General features: G+C 36.3%; 1 protein-coding gene, 1 non-coding gene and 1 pseudogene across 4 annotated transcripts; all 3 read right to left on the minus strand.

Annotated features, from left to right (window-relative positions):
• Positions 1–4958: 4958 nt before the first annotated feature.
• Positions 4959–15753, minus strand: MTRF1L (mitochondrial translational release factor 1 like). 3 transcript variants are annotated; one of them, XM_036222874.1, is made up of 9 exons: positions 15473–15597; positions 12520–12568; positions 11859–11938; positions 9835–10018; positions 9207–9370; positions 7636–7753; positions 6121–6257; positions 5112–5380; positions 4959–5078 (listed from the first exon to the last, which is right to left on the minus strand). In XM_036222874.1, exons 2-8 carry the CDS (start codon positions 12539–12541, stop codon positions 5180–5182), a joined length of 906 nt encoding a protein of 301 aa, XP_036078767.1. In that variant the 5' UTR covers positions 12542–12568; positions 15473–15597; the 3' UTR covers positions 4959–5078; positions 5112–5179. The 3 variants fall into 3 exon arrangements, with proteins under 3 accessions (XP_036078767.1, XP_036078761.1, XP_036078772.1); XM_036222868.1 differs by lacking the exon at positions 12520–12568 and having other exon boundaries at positions 15473–15753; XM_036222879.1 differs by lacking the exon at positions 12520–12568 and having other exon boundaries at positions 9835–9993; positions 15473–15725.
• LOC118605304 lies at positions 7227–7345 on the minus strand (annotated as a pseudogene).
• A 1655-nt stretch (positions 15754–17408) lies between the features above and the next one.
• LOC118606751 lies at positions 17409–17527 on the minus strand. Its single transcript, XR_004952599.1, has one exon. It is a non-coding gene; the product is annotated as a 5S ribosomal RNA (ribosomal RNA).
• Positions 17528–20139: the final 2612 nt, after the last annotated feature.

Consider the following 20139-nt stretch of genomic DNA (forward strand, 5'->3'; position numbering starts at 1 on the left):
TACTAATAGGAAAGAAATTGGCAATTAATTTCAGTAAATGAAAGAGGACGTAAAACATAATGAGGTAGAGAATAAGCAGTAAGGGGCATCAATTAATGGCTTAGTTTTTGAGGTTTTGGATGAAGATCTGAATGTTGAGCTGGCAATGCAGAGATCTGCATAATAGGCAGAGGACAGGCCTGAAGGTGCTTATCTTGAATTCAAGGCCTGATGTGTCTGTCTAGAGTGTACTGAGCAAGGAAGACAGTAGGAGAGAGGTCGAAAGAGGTAGAGGCCAGATCTTGCAGGACTTTGTAGGTTTATATGTAGAGTTTAGCATTTCTTTTGATTGCAACGGGCAGCTTTTGGAAGGATTTTTAGCAAGGGAGTGATTTGTTGAATAAATATTAAAACTATAGTAGCTTTTTATCTACTAAGCACTTTAGAAATGTTATCCTTTAATCCTCACAATTACCCTAGCATTATTTTAATTTTATGATTGTGCTTAGAAATATAATTCCTACAGAACCACACAGCTAGGAAACAAAGGTTCCAACTCAGCTGCAAGAGACTATGTACTTCTATGTTATACTGAAGATTAATAATAATTGCTGGAGATCCGATTGTTTTAGTACATTTTTACATTCCCGTTTGACCTGAGAGGTTATCTTTATTCATCTTTTCTATTTTCAGATGCAAATATATGAAATTTGAGGCAAAGAGAGGTTCTTGTTAATTGAGCACCTGGACTATAACCTTTGGATCTTAACCACAGCTTAAAAAGTATTCTCCGGCAGTTATTTATTTATTCATTCATTCATTTCAGAAAAAGCCTAACGTATGGTATTGGAAAAAGCCAAGCATGTTTCATTGCATGCTAGAATAGTTTGTCAGGCTCTTTTTCAGCTTAAATTGCTTAATATTTTTAATGGTTAAAGCTTTAATTATGACGAAATGGTAATTTGACTGACAACATGTTCAGTAGGTTCATCAGCACCTCTTAATTTCATTTTTTACTGAGAAATTTAGAAAGAACCATTCTGAATTTTACTAGATGTCAACAGATACACATATATATGAATACATGTATGTGTACATATGTGTGCACATACACTCCTCTTCCAGTAAATCAGTATCAGTTGAAATTGTTGAATTTTTTAGTAGCAAAATGAACTACAGAGAGAATTAGCCTCATTCTTTTGGCAAATTCTTATTGCCTACAACTTTTGAGACATTTGGGAGTGTGTGCATATAATTGGCACATGGTACCTGTCCTTGTGTTTACCATCTGGGCCAGACATAAGATACTCAGTAAATAGTCTTTGAGTAAAAGCATCATAGGTTCTAAAGGGGAGGAGATAAGGTATATAAAATATAGCTATAATGGAACACGAGGTAGTCATATAACATCTGGTTACAGTGGGACTTTTTATAGAACAGAAGAGTTAACTTCTGTATGCCAGGATACGTGAATCTGTAGGACGCAGTTTCTCAGCCTCTGCACTGTTGACATCTTGGGCCAGATTCCTTGTTGTGGAGAGCTCGCCTGTGCATTGTAGGGTATTTAGCAGCATTCTTAGCCTGACTCTCCTCCCCTTCTAGTTGTGATAACTGTCCCCAGACATTGGTCAGGATGTCCTTTGCAAGGGCAAGGTTTCTTGTAGACGAGAACCACTACTACAGGGGATATCTTTTGAGGGAATGGAGAGGAGGGAGGCTTTCCAAGGCATAAAGAATAAAATGGGAGGAACATAAAATGCAGGTGCTTTATCAGGAAACATTATTTGATTTGATAGGACATAAGGGTGGGCACTATGTAAAATGAGCTGATATGAACTGATGCTGGATACAGATATGGATGTATCCTATGCACACTTAAGAGCTGGAGTGTTATTTGGGAGGCAGTGGGAAACTATTACGCAAAAGAGTGACAAGATCAGAGCCTTTTTAGGAAGATGAATCTGGCGGTTACATGCATGTAACCTAAATTAGCAGGTAGAGGGGACACAGCGAGAAGTCAGAGGACGAAAGTAGTTCATGAGAGAAGTAATGCTGGACAAGAGTACTAATGGAATCAGAGAGGATAAAGTAAGTGTTTAGTAGGAAAGTAGGATTTAGCAATAAACTGCATGTGAGGAAGAGGAATCAAAGGTGACATTTAAATTTGAGAGGGAGAATAATGGTAGCATCGTTAAAGAAATTGAGCTCTACAATGAGAAATGGGTTATAGAGGAATATGACAAGTTTCATTTTAAACATAGTGATTATCTGTTTATACGTCTTCAAAATTGCCGTTCTGTCTGAATGAGTTGATTAACGGGTGTTGTAGGCCATTTTGAAATTTAGTTTTGGTTCTTTCTAAACAATACACCAGATTTCTAGACAAAAACTGCAGCTATAACTGCCTTTTAGACATCTGTTTAGTGCCTTTTGTAGCATGTTACGTCCCGAAGAGACATAATGAAGAGAACACAATTTAGTCTGTTAATGAGACAATGCGAAAGGTCTAGCAATAAGTTTATTCTGTTTTCTGACCCATCCTTTTCCACTTCCTTATTAAGTACACAATCCTGAGACAGGAGTAAACCAGTGAGTTTATTGCCTTGTCATAAATGTTGTCACACAGGCATCGTAAAGTGCTATGAAATACAAGGAAGGGCAGTTAATTCTGCCCAGGGCCAAGGTACCCTTTAGGTTGAACCTTGAAATTTGCAGAGGTAAATGGAGTGTGTTTTCTAGGCAGAGGGCAGCGTAAGCAAAGGTAGGAACGAGTGACAGTCTGCTGTTGATTTCTAACAAATATGGAAAAGTATGCAATGTGGGGCGTTAACGAAATAGCTCCCTAATTCTTTAACATTTTAATCATATGAAAGTGTTTTCCTTGGAAATCTTACCTTGTCATGACTACTATAATTTTAACATTTCTCCATAATTTGCCAGGTAGAGAGAGCTCTTCTCATAATTGTAGTCCTTAGTTTACCTCATGTTTTAAAAAAATTCTTGAGCTGCATTTCCAGCTTTTCTCATTTCTTTAGGGAATAACTGACGGGTCCTACATAGTTTTCTTTTTGTAGTTAAACAGGTCGAATTTAGTACTATGTGCAGTGAAGGAGCACACACACCACAGGAGAAACATGGGTCTCTTATTCATTAATCAAAACACATATCTTTTATTCACTGTGGCCCTCAAATCGAGAGGTCTTTTACAACAAACTATGCAGCCTCAAGCAAACATGTATGGGCTTCCCTCTCAGGTCCAATTCTGTGGAGTCAGTCTTCTCAGAAAAGAGCCAGTCATAACTGGGCTTCTATGGAAAAAAATAACTAATTTTTTAAATATGACAAAAATATTGATATAAGATTATACTGGCTCAGATTTATACTCAGTTTCAACAGCAAATTCTCAATCTACAAAGGTGAATTGTTTTATGTGTCACTATATTTTAGAGAATCTAAAGCATCTCAGCATATCAGAGTATTAACACCGGACTTATTTAAGTGTATATTTAAAGGACAAAAATGCTGATCTTAAATGAAAACTCAATGCATTATAATGAAAAAAAGGGGCAGAGGTTGGCAGGGCTGTTCTAGATTAAGGGACTCCTTAGCGATATAACCACCAGTTTCCATGTATCATCCTTAATTGAATCCTGGTTTAAAGAAGCTTAATAAGACATTTTGGGGAGAATTAGGGAAATCTGAATTGGTTATTTGAAGAGAATAGGGAATTGGGGAATTGTGAATTTTGTTAGGTGTGGTAATAGTAAATGGAGTAGAATAATGTCCTTATTTTTTTTTATGCAAGCTGAAATATTTAAGAGTGAAGTGTAACAATATTTGTAACTTTTAACACCAAGCAAATACAAAAACATATCAGTTACTGAAACTATGTAGAGTATGGGCGTTTGTGCCAGTTACTTATTGCCTTACTTCATGATACTGGAGCTGGACCTGTAAACATTTCTCCTTCGTCAACTGGTACCCTGCGAAGCTTTGTCCTGGGTGTGGTGGAAGAACGATGCAATTGGAAGGGGCTTCTCTTGTTTTTAATGTGCTTTATCTATGTGTAACAAGCTGCCTGGGATGCTCTTGGACACCACTGGGATGGTTAATTTTATGTCAACTTGGCTGGGCCACAAGGTGCTTAGGTAGTCAGCATGTTCCCTTGAAGGTGTTTTTGGATGAGATTAACACTTAAATCAGTGACCTTTGAGTAAAGGAGAATGCTCTCCATGTGGATGGGCTGCATCTAATCAGTCGAAGGCCTGAAATGAGCAAAGACTGGCCTCCGCAGAGTAGGAGAATTCACCGGCAGACTGCTTTCAGACTGGAACTGCAGCATCAACTCTCCTGGCTCTCCGGCCTGCTGGCGCACACTGCAGATTTTAGACTTGCTAAGCAAACTCTCCCTCTCTTTATATAATACTATTGATTCTATTTCTCTGGAGAACCCTAATGCAGACACCTACTGATGCTTATCCTCCAACAACTCTGATGCCTGGTGGGAAGTTTCTTGCTTACCTGTCTCTGAGGGTTTGAGGTTCTCTGTTTTTAAGGCGTGATCCACCCCCTGTAGACAGCTCTGGCCCAGGGCAACCCAGGGAACTTTGCTGTCACCACATGCGCTGTACCACACCCTCTCCAACAGGCCTGACTCCTCACCTTGGGAGAAGGGAAGCCCATTCAAGGTGGTTCTTTCCTTGGATGCTCTCTCTGTCCTAGTGTATTAGAGTTCTCAATAGCTAATCCCATTGTCAGTTAAAAATTCTTTACATCAGCATTATCCCCAAATTGTTGGTATGGTTTCTGTCTCTTGACTAGACCCTGCTTAATGCAGTATTAATGTCATTTCTACTGTTTTCTGTTTGAAGTGTTTCATTATAGAGTTAAATTTCTGATCAGTCATTATATATTTTATATAAAACAAAGGATAATTTTCCTACCTCTTGTAAGGAAGAGTACAAAATTTACAACCAGAGTCATAGTTACATTGTGTTTTTTTATTAGTACAATGAAAGACTTATACAAGTTATATCTTAAAAATATGCATATTTCTTCCAACTGTGTTAGCTCATGTTTTTCAGAATACCGATTAATACAATGTGATTTGTATTAAATTCTACAACAGCAAATCACATACAATGTGATTTGCTGTTGTAGAATTTTCATAAGCTTCAAAAATCTTTAATGACAGATTGATTTAAAGTTTTCTGGAAATAATTTCTACTAAAGATTCATAATCAGCATAGTCTTTCAATGACTGTACAAGTTCATCCAGTAGACATTCTCCTTGCATAAAAGTTTCAAGATCATGAAGTGACTTGTTTATTCTGTGATCTGTGACCCGGTTCTGTGGAAAATTATACGTTCTTATTTTCTCTGACCTTCCTTTAGTTCCAATCTATATATGCAAAAGAAGATATGAGGAAAAGTTAGACTTGGCAACTAAACCTACTTAACTGGAAATTAAGCTCTTGCTTTATATAATTTGAAACAATGATGTAAGCACCAAGTTTTAAACATTGTGAATAATCAAATAACATGAGGTTAGGACAGAGAAAAGAATATGGACTTTAAAGTCAGACAGATTAGTAGTATTCGAATCCTCTCTGCCTTTTCAGAGCTCTATGACTTCAGGCAATTCAACTGAACTTCAGTTTTCTCATCTGTAAGATACAGACATATAATACCTGTTACACGGCAGTGATGTACACCTACACCCTGGCACAGAGGGGTTATTCAAACGGTAACTAAACATATGTCAGCTCTGAATTAATTTAGTCATCTTCAGTGATGACAAAGTATTGCATTTCCCATAATATGGAACTAATAAAAAAGCTCTGTAGTTATAAAATTAAATATCAAACAGGAAGAAAGTTCAGTTTGCTTTCCATCCTCCATAATTTTCGTAATGGAGGCTCCATATACTTTTTTTAGTAACTCCTTAAAAGTCTGAGAAAAACACCCTTGAAAACTGAACAGAGGTAAGATTCTACAAAACAAGTATAGCCCTTGGTTGAGCTACCTGAATTGTTTTTCTTATTTTGACAAATACACTGGAACAATCAAAAAATAAATAAAAACCAAGTTATTTAAAAACATGTTTACCCTTTAGAAGCACTTTTTTCAATTCGGTTTTACCTGAATCTTCCTAGCACTGTATCTTTTGCTTGTTTCTTCTTCTAGATACATGCTATATAGTCTTGCACGTAACTTTTTCATAGCCATCTCTCTGTTTTTCAGTTGAGATCTCTCTTGCTGACATTCAGAAACAACACCTGAATAGTATTATGAGAATTAAAGAGTTTTAATTTAAAAAATCTTCATTTATTACCAAGGAATTTCCTTTTCCTTTTCATCCTTTTTCTTCTTCCTTTATGAGAAGAAAATAGGACTCTAATATAAAAGGAAGACTAACTTGAACAAATAAATTTTGATTTTTCTGATAACTCTATAAATGTTTGAGCTACTGTACAAAGTATTTCCATATTGAAGGGATACATACTAAATAATAGCATTAATTACTTAATATGGATTGCTTTCCATACCCTCAGCTAGCCCCATAATTTCTTTAACATAATAGCTTATCATAGAAATGAAAATATAAAAAAGTTAATCCTATCTCCAGAGATAATCACTATTGTTTTTGAGGGTTTCCATCCATTTTTTTCTATTGTTTATAGACTGTTACATACAACATCATCTTAAGTTTAACATGAGGATTTCCTCATATTTTAAAAAAATAAAAACATACCAAGCCATCATTCCCATGAACCACTACTGATCAACGGGAATTATGCCTATTTGAGATGGATCATTGTAAGAGATTCTTGCATTCTTTCTTTCACATGTAAATCACTGCAGTAATACTTGTAAAACACATTTATAGTTCTACCTAAGAGTATAATGAAAGCTTAAGAAATATTTAGATACAGTTCCAGTGCCTGATTATCTAGAATCAGAGCCCCTGGAGGTTTGCGGATAAATTTAATGGAAAGAAGCCCCTGAAATTATATGCAAAACTTTTATGCTTCTGGGTAGTAGGTCTAAACTGTCATTGAGTCCATGTCCTCCCTTCAAAAAAGACTAACGGCTAGTGATTTAGAGTGTTTGCTGATAGAGAAGAGGCCATGGTAATCATTTCATCATGAGGATTTTAAAATTTTTTTAGGTGAGGCAACCCTTAATTGACCTCACAGATTGTAAGGACCTTGTCATCGTATAATCCCTTATTTTTTTATTTTTAACACCTACAGCACCTGGTCTTCCTAGGTGGTCTCCCATCCAAGTACTAACCAGGCCCGACCCTGTTTAGCTTCTGAGATCAGACAGGATCGGGCTTGTCCAGGGCGGCATGGCCGTAGACATAAGGATATTTTTAAACAGTGATATCTATCACAAGCTACCTAGAAGGGCTACCCACACCTTCTCTTCATTGTCGCTGATGTAACGATTCTCCGGGTTTAGATCCCTCTATCTTCCTGGCTTTGTAGTTACCCTGCGGTAGTGTCAGCTAAGGATTCTAAATACATCAAGTATTTAACAGCAATCCTTAGTAGCATACATTCCTTTGGTAATTAAAGAGCTATTTCAGTGGAAAATTCAAGTCATTCAGAATTGGATTTCTTCAGTGTTTTAGGTTGAGTAAGTGCATACCTGTTGGAAGATGAACTATCCTCACAGCACTGTCCGTAGTATTTACATGCTGCCCCCCAGCTCCACTGGCTCGCTTAGTGTCGATTCTCAAGTCTTTAGGATTAATTACCAGATTAATCTATACATAAGAGGAAAAGTTGGGATTTAAAAATATTACATGTATGGACTATTCAAAGGCAAGAGCTATCCACTTATAACTACAAATACATGGTATGTATAGTATTTTTGTTAAGATTTAGATGGTTTAATGTTAAGAATAGAAAGTAGTTAGAAAGATACCATTAAATTTTTTTTTTTCTTTTTGGAAGAGTAGCAGGTTAAAATACACTAGAACAAAAACAAACTCTAATCCTCAAAAATTGGATTTCTCTGTAAATTACCTTCTACCACATGAATAGAACTTGGTTCTTATTAGAAATGTAAATATATAAAATAAAATGAGATTTACAGAATATTTCTGAGTCCAAAAAGACTAGCAAAGGAAAAAAACCACTAGCTTAAGAATTATAGGAAAGGCTTATTTTAATTTTAATTAGAAGAGGACTTAAATATATTTGGAGGCAAAGGCTATCCTTTCAAATGGAAATGGAAAAGCCAAGAAGTCAAAGGTAAGGCCCAATTCATAAGTACACCAAGGATCTGATATCAGGATAATGCTGTCCTGGGAGTCACCACTGAAAGCACTAGATTTAAAAAGCTTTGTTTCATGAACTATGGACCACTCTGTGACATGTCCACAACCTGGGCAGTAGGAATCCTACCATTCACAGACCCTCCATGTCTCCCTATATGGCTCCTTTTTACTGTTACTAGAATTAAATGAGATGGTATCTGGACCTCAGTCTCCATCTTTCCCTGAAAACTCCCTTCCACCTCCAAGATGCTCAAACCAAAGTGACTGGTATCTAGGTGTGCCTCCTGCTACAGAGTGAAGTAGCACTTTCCCCCAAATTAGAAGAGAACTTCTCTTCTAATTAAACTTCTTTCTCCTCAAATCATTCATATTTCATCCTGAAAGAAAAGCCAAATATTTCCTATCACTTTTCAACAGAAGGGATGTAAGCAAAACTGAACTTACCAACTAAGTTATTTTACAAATATTTAGACTGAGAATTTACTTTGTGAGAATGAAGGTACACTCATTATGAACTGTAACAATATATCTCCATTGTAGTGTGATTGGTTATGAAGTTGTAATTGTGTTAAGTAGTAACCTTGTTAGAACAGGATTCTTCCTATTAATACTCTGGGAGCCAGTCACACAAAACCAAGGTCATTTCAAAGGTTTAAGAACCTATTTATATAGGGTAATATTGTTTCTACTGTAGAGATGATCTCAAAGTAACTACTTTAAATTTAGTGGTGGGGAAAATTAATAAATAGCAAGATTACATCACTTATACATCCTTGATTCTTAAAATCTATTATAAAGTACTTTTTGGACTGAAATACTAGTTTCTCAAAATTAATTCAAAATATGTGGTGAAGGCCAGATCAGTAAAGTGTTACTCTAGGGGCAAGGCACTGTGCTACGCCCAGGATTCCAAGGAGAGGAGACTGTGATACCTCACCTCAGTAGGTTGGGGTAATATGGCCACAGTCATGGTGCTAGTGTGGATGCGGCCCTGCTTCTCTGTCTTTGGCACTCTTTGCACTCTGTGCACGCCTCCTTCAAATTTCATGTGCTTGTAGGCTTCTGAACCCCCAATGCTGGCAGATGCATGTCTAAGGCCACCTTGAAAATATTGGGAAAATTCTTTTATTACCCTTGTCATTTATAAGCAGTTGACCATCACTTCTACCATCTTGAAATATATTCAAGACTACAATACAATCTATAGATATAAAATATATTGAAAAACTTCAGCAAGTCTGATATCCAGTGTTTTAATACTATATTTTTATAGTTATTAAACATAATAACACATTTATAGTGTTAATGAATTGATTGAATAACATATGTAAAAGGCCACTTTTAAAAGACCATAAGTCATTCATTGGTTAGTACTGAATGGATAATGTTTTATAGGCCATTTCAAAATGGGTACATTTGCATTCAAAATGATTAAGTAAATGATAAGCAAAAATCTTCTTAAGCATCCTTACAAATAAATTCTAAAGCCCTGTCATGGTCTTTCCACCCCCCTTCCGAGGACACATATAGAGAAATCTACATTTTTCCCAAAACAGTTTACTGACCTATTTCACTTGGAAAATATTCCAGGGTTTCAAAATGCCATCTTTTAAATGCAGCATATTGCTGATACATATCAAATATCTCTGCAGTAAACAACATTGCCTCCTGACCCCCAACTCCTGCAGTTACCTCCAGGATCAAATCATTTTCATCTGTTTCTTCTGAGGGAACCAAAAGTAAGATAATCTGTAAATAAAAAATAGCACCCTTCCTATAATTAAGAATTATTTGAAACTTTAAAAAAGAGCTAAATGATTAGATGCAGGATTTTAAATATTTGATTTACTTAAAGTTTCTCTAAGCAGATTTAATATTGTAATTACTATTCAACCATCCTGCCAATTTAGAACCATAAAAGCATAATTTCTAAAAAATATTGTTACATCTATGTCATATGTTATAAGGTTCAGCAAAAACTTACAGATTTTCTTGTGTGTTCATGTGTATACTTCACATCAGTTCTCTACTCAGTTAATAAGTACTTGCTGTGAGTAGGACACTATGTTGTGTGTAGAATGTGAAAGAAGATTCTATCCTTTTGAAATCTATGGCCTAGTATGGCAGGAAAAAAAAACACTTTAAAAAGCCCCCAAATTGCTTTTTTTTTTTTTTTTTTTTTTTTTTTAAGCTTCTTTAATGTGCAAGAGAAACTTGCAATATTGGAACCCAACAAGTCTGTAGAGGAGGATCTGGTTCAATTCCCTCATTTTACATGTAAAGGAAAATGAGGTTAACAGGTTAAATGACTTGTCCAAGGGCAAAGTGTTAGTTACTGGCAGAGCAGGCATAAGAACTCAAAGCCTTGTGCCTAGATCATTCTTCCTTCCATTACAGTAATATCTTCACACCTTAGTATGTACTAATTAAGGGGATATAGAATAGAAGCTTCTTAAATTAGGTGAGTTAAGAAAAGTTACCAACATTTATTTTATTTTTTTTAATATATGCTAGGCATTCTGCTAAGTAATTTACCTACTTTAATTCTTAAAACAATCTTGAGTAGGTACTATTAACAGTTCCACCTTAAGATGTGAAAACTGAGATTAGTTTAGTTTAACTGAGTAATCTAGCTGCCCGATATCATACCGCTAGAAAGTGGAAGAGCTAGAATTTGAACCTGAGTCTACCTGAATTCTAAAATATCACACTTTATGTTGGTTGGGAGCTATAGTTGTTCCTGCCTGCTTTTCCATCTCTCCAGCTTATGCCGATACCTCATGATCATTCAAACCCTGAATTAACAAATGATAGGATTCACACCTGTTTGTAAATTACTAACCAATGAACTGAAACCTTTACTACACATGTCCTTTTATTTCACACACACACACACACACAATTAGAAAATGGGTAGAAGGCAAGTTACACGGGTCTCTGTAGTGGAACTTTCCTCCTAGAGTAGGGGGTGTGGACGGTCACCTTTGATGACTTCCACATTTGCTAGAGAAGACACAGAATCTCTAAATTAAGCCACCCCCTTTCTGCGATCCTTCGTCACCTTACCATGTTCGTTCACTACTGGAAAGCTTTAAACTCTGCTTTACAGAATTAACAAAGATTGGTTCTAATTTTATGTAATGATTACTCTTCTTTAATTCCTATATGTTCTGAAATTCTCATAGATACACAACCAAAGCAGTACAATTCAGTTCTAAAAATCCTGAGGGCTGGCTCTAGGTCTAGCACTCTAATATTGACAGACACACAAAAATGAAGGAATATCCCTGCTCACAATCTACCAGCACTTCATAGCCTCTTCTACTCACTGTCTACCCCACCCTCCTCTCTCTACAAGAAAAGAAAGGAATACCAGTATTTCATTGCCTTTCCAGCAAATCCCGTTAATGTGACATTCATCCCTGTATCAGAGCTCTACAATCCTTTTAGTAGGATAAAAATAGGACCACAGGGAGTATGCTGTAAAAAAAACAGTTCCTAATTCTAAATACTAACAAGCTGGTTAAGTCTTGAATTGTTTTTGCCAACTTCTAATGAGTACTAATGAGTCATTGCACAAATGTTATACCTGATGTTTCAACTGAGCTATTTCTTTTTGACACGAAGCTATTTCATCCTCTGCAAGTTTCCTTAAGTCTTCATTTTCATCTAAGAAATAGAGGCAATAGGTTAAGTTTTCCTTAATTAGTGTTAAATTGCCGACAGAATTTAAGGTAATGGTTTTATTGTTATTGTAGCTGAATGGAAAAATAAAATGCCTTTCTTATCCTTTTAATAACTCCCATTAAGTAAAAATAGTATTTGATGTCTTAGTTTTCATAAGCATATAGCTTTCAAAAAAAAAAAAAAAAACTTTTCCCCAATGACAGAAAACAAATTAAAAAATTAAAAAGAATCCCAATACAAAAATTTAAAGCTATTAAACTTTTCTATAATTGTACCTCTATGAAACAGTCATATTAATATGCTTTTAGTTTTCCAACTTAGACTGTACAACGACAAATGAATACATTGAGCTAGTCAGACCAGAGAGGAAAAGAAGTTTCCATCAGTTAAATCAAAACTGAATTAAGTACAATTATTTATTGTTATTAGTAAATATTTCATTAATATAAATTAAGTATCTACTCAAACATTTAGAACCTACCTAATGTTTACAGAATGTTTACTTGGAAGTACTCTCTCTCTCAGGCTTTACCCTAATTCTTATTTTAAGTTTTAATTTTTACCTTGCAAAATATACTTTCTCATTCCTCTTTCCTATGGTCCACATGCAACCTATAGAAAGGAGAGAAGGGGACTTTTTTTTAGGTGTTATTAATTGTGCTCTCTCTTGAGAGACCATACTCTTTAAAAAGTACCAGTTTGTATGTGTGTTCATTTATTACGAACTAATTATCTGGGAAATGGGGATAATAGGGACAGCAGGATTTGTAGATCATTTTGGTTTCTTTATATTTTTCTAGGGGAGAAAAATTTACAAAGAGTAACAACCTAAAATACTACGTGATGGGATTAAAAACAGCACACCAAATGATTTTTGTTGTTTATTTTTGGGGATGGGCAGAAAAAAAGGATTAATTCAAGGAGAGATAATGACAACAGCAAAATTGAGATAAGCAAGTATAGAAAGTGTTGATGGAAAGGCAGGAAATTATTTTAGCAAGTATTTGGTATGGAAAAAATTTGGGGAACTGGAAAATGTGTTGAATCAGAAAAATGGAAAACTGATTTCTAGTCCTAGTTCAACCATTACGGTTCTCTTAGGAGAACATGCCCAACTTCTGAGTCTCAGTTATCTCAAGGAGAAAATGAAAGCTCTGAGCCGCATGATCTCTAAAGTGCCTTTCTGTTCTGAAATGCAGTGTTCTGTAAGGCTAAAGAATTGGAAGTAAAGTCTAAAAGTAATTTAATTTAAACAAATAATTAAATTTCAGCCACCAGGGTCCCTGAAGAATACTCCAATTCATCCTCAACACTGATGCCAACATTAACCTTTAAAAAAGGTGTCATTTTCCTACTTAAAAACATGTGCTAACTTCCCATGTTCTGTAGGAACAAATCCAGGTTCTGTGTCATGCAAGGTTCTTGACTGTCCTTCTGGTTTCCAGTTTTTATTCCATTATGAATTCCTGCCCCTACTCAATGCACCTGCCATGTTATATTTCCCAGTTTGGTACTTTATCCTTACTGATCACCTGTGCTTTCAGTCCCCTTCTCTTACACCTCAAGATCCATTTAAATGCCAGTCTTTGTGTTTTTTATAACACTCTGCTCTTTACTGAAGAAATTAAAATAACCACTCATACACTTATATTTTCACTAAACGTTTCTTTACTAGGCTGTAAGCTCCTAAGAAGTAGTTCCACACTCTTTTTGGTAACCAGTGGTATCTGCCTTTTAGTAACTCAGGAGTTGCTGAAGGATACTTTGTATTGTTTTTATGCTGAGTTGCATTCTGCCAGCAACAATTTGGTAACATTCTTTTAAATCCTATGTAGTTTGATTTTTAAAATATTTAACTGTTAAATTCACTTGGGATTTTAATTCTGGCTTAAGCTATGAAACCAATTTAATTTTTCTCTAAAACATATTTTCCCCAACATCCTTAATCCTTTTTTTTTACACTCTAGACAGCTGCCTTTTCTATTAAATCACTTAATTTAGACTCTCCTTAATGCTCACCTAGACTACTGCAGCCTTCTGTTTTTCATTCTTATTACAGGTTGACTTCTAAACTACCACAAATCCAGCTTCCTAAGCAACAAATCTATTTTGAACATTCACTCCTAGATCTAAAAGCTTTTGCTGGCTCCCTTCTGCCAACAGGATGGAATCAACCTTTTTAGATCAGTATTTGACCCTCACCCCCTTAGAAAATGTTCCAATCTACCACTCCTCGTAATCTCCCCTCTCCCTTGGTTAATAAAAAGTACAGTGATTAAAATCATGAGATGTGGCGGCATTCAGATACAAACTCCATTCCTGAACCCATTTCCCATTTAGAAAATAAAAAGTGCAGCTCTCTGCCAGTGTTAATTTCACATCACGTGTAGGAATACTACGTTTTCTAGGATTTGACATTGTTAGCGATCGAGAATTACAACATTTTGTAAATGGAGATACCATTAATAAAAATACTACAAAATAGAGTGATGTCAATTGTTTGCAAAGACTACCGATGTACTAGAGCGATGCAAAAATAATAAGAGATATTTCATGGCAAACTGTGGGTAACTAAGACTATAATACATGAGTTATCTCAGGGTTAACACTGCAGCCACAAGCCCTGTTGGTGAGTATTCTTGAGGCAAACGGGAAATGGGTTAAAAACTCTTACTAATGCAAGAGTTATTTTACCTCTATTCTTCAGATTCCTCGTCTCTGCTACTTCACAGTTTATGTGAACTGGATAACAACTAACGAAAACTAAGCAAAGCTTGAAGTGTGGTGAAGGATGGATATAAAGGTTAAAATATATCCTCTAAGGATGGGCCTTTATCCTTGCACAAGGCCTTCCCAACAAGTTCTCCTTGCTCTCCTAGGTTTTTATTCAGCTCTGTTTTCATTTTTCAACTGTATTATAATTATCGCTCCCCAAATAGGCTGTGACCCTCTCTAGAGCCGAGCTACTCAATGTATGGCTTATGGACCAGCAGCTCTGCATCCATGGGAGCTTACAGAAATGCAGAAACTTAGACCCTATCCAGGTTTTGTTTTTTTTTTTGAATGCACACTAATCACTTGAGAAACCTGCTTTAAAAATATATTTCTAGGTCTCAGATGTTGAGGCACATGTCTGGTTTTAGCACGCACCTCTTCTGAAACTACTGCAGGTGGTCCTTTTACCATACTTTGAGAAACATTGCTCTCCAGCCCCTAAGATGGATAGTGCCTTATTTGTTCTTGGTGAGCTAAAGATCTTCTGCCACAGCGTACGCAACGAATGTCAACTTAAGTTCTGTAAAAGGGGGCGGGGTACTGTTTCAAGGGAATACAAGGGCTCAAACAGGCCATTGACTCAAAATGCATATAATAATGCCCTGATCTGTTCCAAACCAAAAAAGGGCTGGAACTGAGTAAAGAGCTTCAAACTCAGTAACAGTATAGACAGACACCTGACCAGCAGTTTGGTGGAAAAGGCGAACGAAGAGTCACGAATCTGCTTTGAACCCCGCTTACCATGTAACAAGTGCTCGGTCTCCCGCAGCTCCCGCTCCCTCTCGCTTAGCAGTTTGGCTATCGCCACCAGCTCCGGTCCCCGGACCTGGGATTCAGACCCGGCCTGTCGATCCAGGAAGGTCCGCAAGGGCCCCCCGCGAGCGAAAAGCTCCTCCAGCTGCAGCCTGTCGCAGCTTATGTGTCGGCGGGCCGGAGCAACAGCCCCGCGGGCCCAAAGACAGCGAGCAGCGCTCAGCAGCAGACGGGAGCGCATCGCTAAGCCGCCACTGCGCAGGCGGACCCAAGCCGGAAGTTTTGGGCAGAGCGAGTCTCGCGACACCGCGCGGAGTTTGCAAAGAGGGGCAAGAGCGGAGCGCGGCCCGCCCACCGCACGCGCCGGGTTTAAAGGGCCTACCGGAAGCTTGGGGGAGGGACTTCCGGCCAAGCATTTAAACGCCGCGGTCGCCTGAGGCCGGAAGTTTAGCGAGCTGGTCGGAAAGCGGCAGGGGTCTGTCCGCTGGACCTCTGGCACCTCCTCGAACCTGCCGGATTGGTGTGTTGGGCCGGAAGGAGAAAGCTGCAGGTTCCCGCCGTGCGTTCTGACCTCCAGAATTTGTTTCCCAAGCACTGAATGAGGCTTTTCAAGTCCCGCAGTAAAGGGCAACCTAGTGTCCGCTACATGGGCTAAGGTCCCAGCCACGGCAGTCCCAGCCTGGCTTTTCGTCTTCAAGAATTATTTGTAGGATCGGCGCGCGTGTGCATGCGTGCGTGTGTGCGTGTTTACTCTGCCTTTTTTCCCTCTCGTTTCTTTTTTCGACAGTGGGTAAGGCTCATGTTAATTAGGTCGTGACAACTGAAGTCGACGGCAACCACAGGGAAGCAGTGTCTGCTTCCCTGCCCTTTATCTACCACGTACTTGCTCTCAAGACTTCCTCACCAAGTCTTTTTGCCCGTCCATTCTCACTTACTCTGAGTTTTTGATAGCTGCTTTCTAAACAGATCGAGGGACTCCACGTTCCGTTAAACCAAAGCGGAGCGAAGCCTTCGGAGCCCCGCCCCCAATAGACCAACCCGTCCCTTCTCCCAAAACTAGATACGAATAGTGAATTGGTATCAGGAACTCAAATATATTGGTATGATGCTTTTGCATTATTCAGACGACGTTTCGCAGCCCACCAAAGGAGTGGGTATGAGGGACTAAACGCAACCAAGACAGACCTGGGGTGCCAGGGCTGAACACTCAATCGGAACTCCCACGCTGATTTGAGCAGGGTCTAGAAAGCGGTGTAAAAAAATGGAATGGTACAATATGGGAGTTCTCGACGAGGTCAAGTTATCCTTAAGTCACCTAATCAAAACTATTGAAGTTAAATATAAAATTCTTAGAAAGTGAACTTGTATTCCTCTATTCATTTCTTAGCTCTGCTTACAAATGCAAAGTGGAAGAATGAAATGACTCTTCAAACACAAAGCAAAAATAAGTTTTGCTACTGAAAAGCTCCAAGTAATAATTACTTCAGTTCTTCGTTCCACTTTGAATGTGTACTCAAGTCACAATACTTTATAATATTGTTTTGCTTTAAGTACTGGTAGAAACCATTTTAATTTTGATCCGTTATAAAAAAAAAAAAAAGGACTAATCAAGTTGTTTATACCTCCATCAGGAAGTTATTTCCCAAATCTAAACTAAACTTTTCATTTGAACTTGACATGATAAATCTCAGTTGAGTTTTCAAAACAAGTCATTTCAACAATATACTTTATTATTTATAAAAGGTGCAAAAATGTAATAAGCAATACCTTATAGAACATTGTAAAAGAATCCACCCTGGAATTATTTTCCCTCAGATGCATAAGCATTTTAAATTTTTTTATTTTTATTTTTTTAGACGAGGCAACCCTTGGTTGACCTCACAGATTGCAAGGACCATGTCAGTTTACAATCGCTTATTTTTTAAGCCTGCAGCACCTGGTCCTTCTAGGTGGTCTCCCATCCAAGTACTAACCAGGCCCTACCCTGCTTAGCTTCTGAGATCAGACAGGATCAGGCTTGTTCAGGGTGGTATGGCTGTAGACTAAAAGCATTTTAAGTAATATAAATAAGGGTACCTTTTACTCCTATAGTGTTACACTAATGAGGAAACAGTAATTTGTCTAAGGATATATTGGTGGATTCTTTATTAATTCAAAACATGTTTAAAAAGTCAGTGTAATGCATGTGCATTTTACAATAATATCCATAAGTTTACACAATATAGTTAAATGAAAACAGCTGTAATTTGATTTACTTTGAAAACTCAAAGAAATATACATAGTTTGAGACTTGAGTTTTGTTACATTGTTGTCATGCTCAAATTTTATTACATGTTGAAAATTCTAGCATTTTCAGGAAGTTATTATTGTACACAGGTAAAATGATAACATAGACCCAAGGAAAGGGGAATAAAAACCCAAACAACTTAAATTTGAGGAAAAATAATTTGGACTGTCTATTCAATTTATAGATACCTACAGTTATTCTGGCATTACAAAATAACCAAGATGGTATCCCTTAAGTTGTAGTCATGCATTCAAAATTTCTTTATGGTCCACTAATATTGGTGGAGTCCAAAATGAGGATATAGATTATTAAGCATGATGAACATGGTGGTAAAAAATTACACATGTTCAATATGATAAATTTTACAGAACCAGACATATAGAAATTATTTTTAATATTTAGCAAACATCTTAAAATCATATATGAGAAACACTATGATAAGTTAAAGCAAGAGGGAAAAAAATCAAGTCTTTTATATTATTTCAATATTCAGTGTTTATTATTCCATGGGCAATATAGAGAAGCACTCGGTAAAATGATAAATTTAATTTACCTATTATGACATTAGCCTAAAATCTTTACTACCCAAGAGATGTAGAGGATTATAGTAATTATACAGGTAGTTCAAAGAAAAAAATTCACTTTCACCTCCATTAAGTGAATATTCAAGCCAACACTTTTGGAGTTTCATTTTCCCATTTCGCTTTCCAGTTCATTGTATTTTCTTCATAGTATTTGTTAGTAATCATTTAATAGAACCTAATTGTACTGCTGATGAATTTGCTCATAATTTTTTTTAGCTCTGTATCAATGTCCAATAAATTTACCTCCAATGTAACCTCTAATACTTTACAGTGAAGAAACCCAACAAACACTACCTCAGCCAGAGGATCAAGGTCAACATAAACAGTTGTAAGTCATAATGACGGTATGTACATTTGATATTATGTGATATCAATGGCACTTTACCTGTAGTCTTGCTTCCAAAAACCAATGTCTGTCTAATCATGGGAAAAACATCAAACAAATTCCAGTTAAGGGACATTTTACAAAATAACAAGACTAGTATTCCTCAAATCTGTCAAAGTCATCAAAAACAAGAAAAGTTTGAGAAATTGTCAAAGTGAGAGGAGCCTAAAGAGACATGATGACTAAATATAATGAGATCTTGGAACAGAAAACGGACATTAGGTAAAAGCTAAGGGAATCTGAATCAAATGTTTCATTAATTGTGATAAATATCTCATGAGTGTGCTGTATATATGACCTCTCTATACTAATTTTGCAATTTTTCTATAAATCTAAAACTATTCAAAAATGAAAAGTTTAATGAAAATTTTATGAACATACAAGTACCTTTTATTTTATTTTCATTTTCATGGTAAAGTTATTTTAGAAATCATTCTACCCTAATATTAAAAAGAATGCTTTCTATTCCATGTCAATATCAATTTTTTCTAATGGCCAATTTCTTATAACTTATTTTTAGTTCTACTCCTCACATATTTATTTGGAAAATTACTTAATATTTATAGTCTTCCTATTATTGGGAATGTTTTTTTTATTTCTTTTGGAAATAAAATTTTCAAATGATTTCAAATGATTTATTTAAACTTACAACATTATACACGCAAACGCAAACACATACACACATCTATCTATATATATCTCTATCTATGTGTGTGATTATCTCTTGATTATAGATTCAGGGTGACATTGGTGAACTGAAAACAGTGATTTTGAATCACATTATTGAACAAAGCAATAATATTCGTATAGTCCTCCATCTTAAAATAAGGTTGGTTATATATTTTTGGGTGAATAACTAAATCAGATTTTAAAAGTATGGTTTAAAAAGAACACAGGAAAACAGCATGAAACTGGCATTTAATACATACATTCTTGAAAAATGAGAGAATTATTATTGAGCTGGAGAACTTTGAAAAGTAACAATATTATAGGTAACACTTTACTCTTTCCATGTTTATTTCATTTTTTTCTCATGGCCATCCTGCAAATTAAGTATATTCCTCATTTGAAGAGGAGGAAACATTCTTGAGATCAATAATTAGAAATGCCAAAGTCACATAATGCAGAAATGTAACTTGAAATCAAATTTATACTTAAAGCCTCATATTTGGGAATAAAACTTAATCTGTGCACTGTTGTGTGTTGCAAGGATACCATTAAGAGTGTTGCAGGGAAGATCTGCATCAAGTTTTTGACAGTTTTACTGATAAATATTTGCAGTTATAGCAAATGAGGAATAGCTTAAATTTTTACAGGTCGAACACTGTTTTCTTAGAACATATATTTTATATTGGTCAGAAATAAAGAACTGAAGAGCATGCAAATATAAGTATTTGCA

The sequence above is a fragment of the Rousettus aegyptiacus genome, unplaced genomic scaffold (genome assembly GCF_014176215.1).
Source record: "Rousettus aegyptiacus isolate mRouAeg1 unplaced genomic scaffold, mRouAeg1.p scaffold_m13_p_1, whole genome shotgun sequence".
Classification (NCBI taxonomy): domain Eukaryota; kingdom Metazoa; phylum Chordata; class Mammalia; order Chiroptera; family Pteropodidae; genus Rousettus; species Rousettus aegyptiacus.

Coding starts and splice junctions, on each gene's coding strand:
- MTRF1L (XM_036222868.1), bottom strand. CDS start 15,725: ATGCGCTCCCGTCTGCTGCTGAGCGCTGCTCGCTGTCTTTGGGCCCGC. Junction 10,019..11,858: donor TAGCTCAGTTGAAACATCAG/GTATAACATTTG, acceptor TTTTATTTACAG/ATTATCTTACTTTTGGTTCC. Junction 6,258..7,635: donor GATAGTTCATCTTCCAACAG/GTATGCACTTAC, acceptor AATACTATTCAG/GTGTTGTTTCTGAATGTCAG.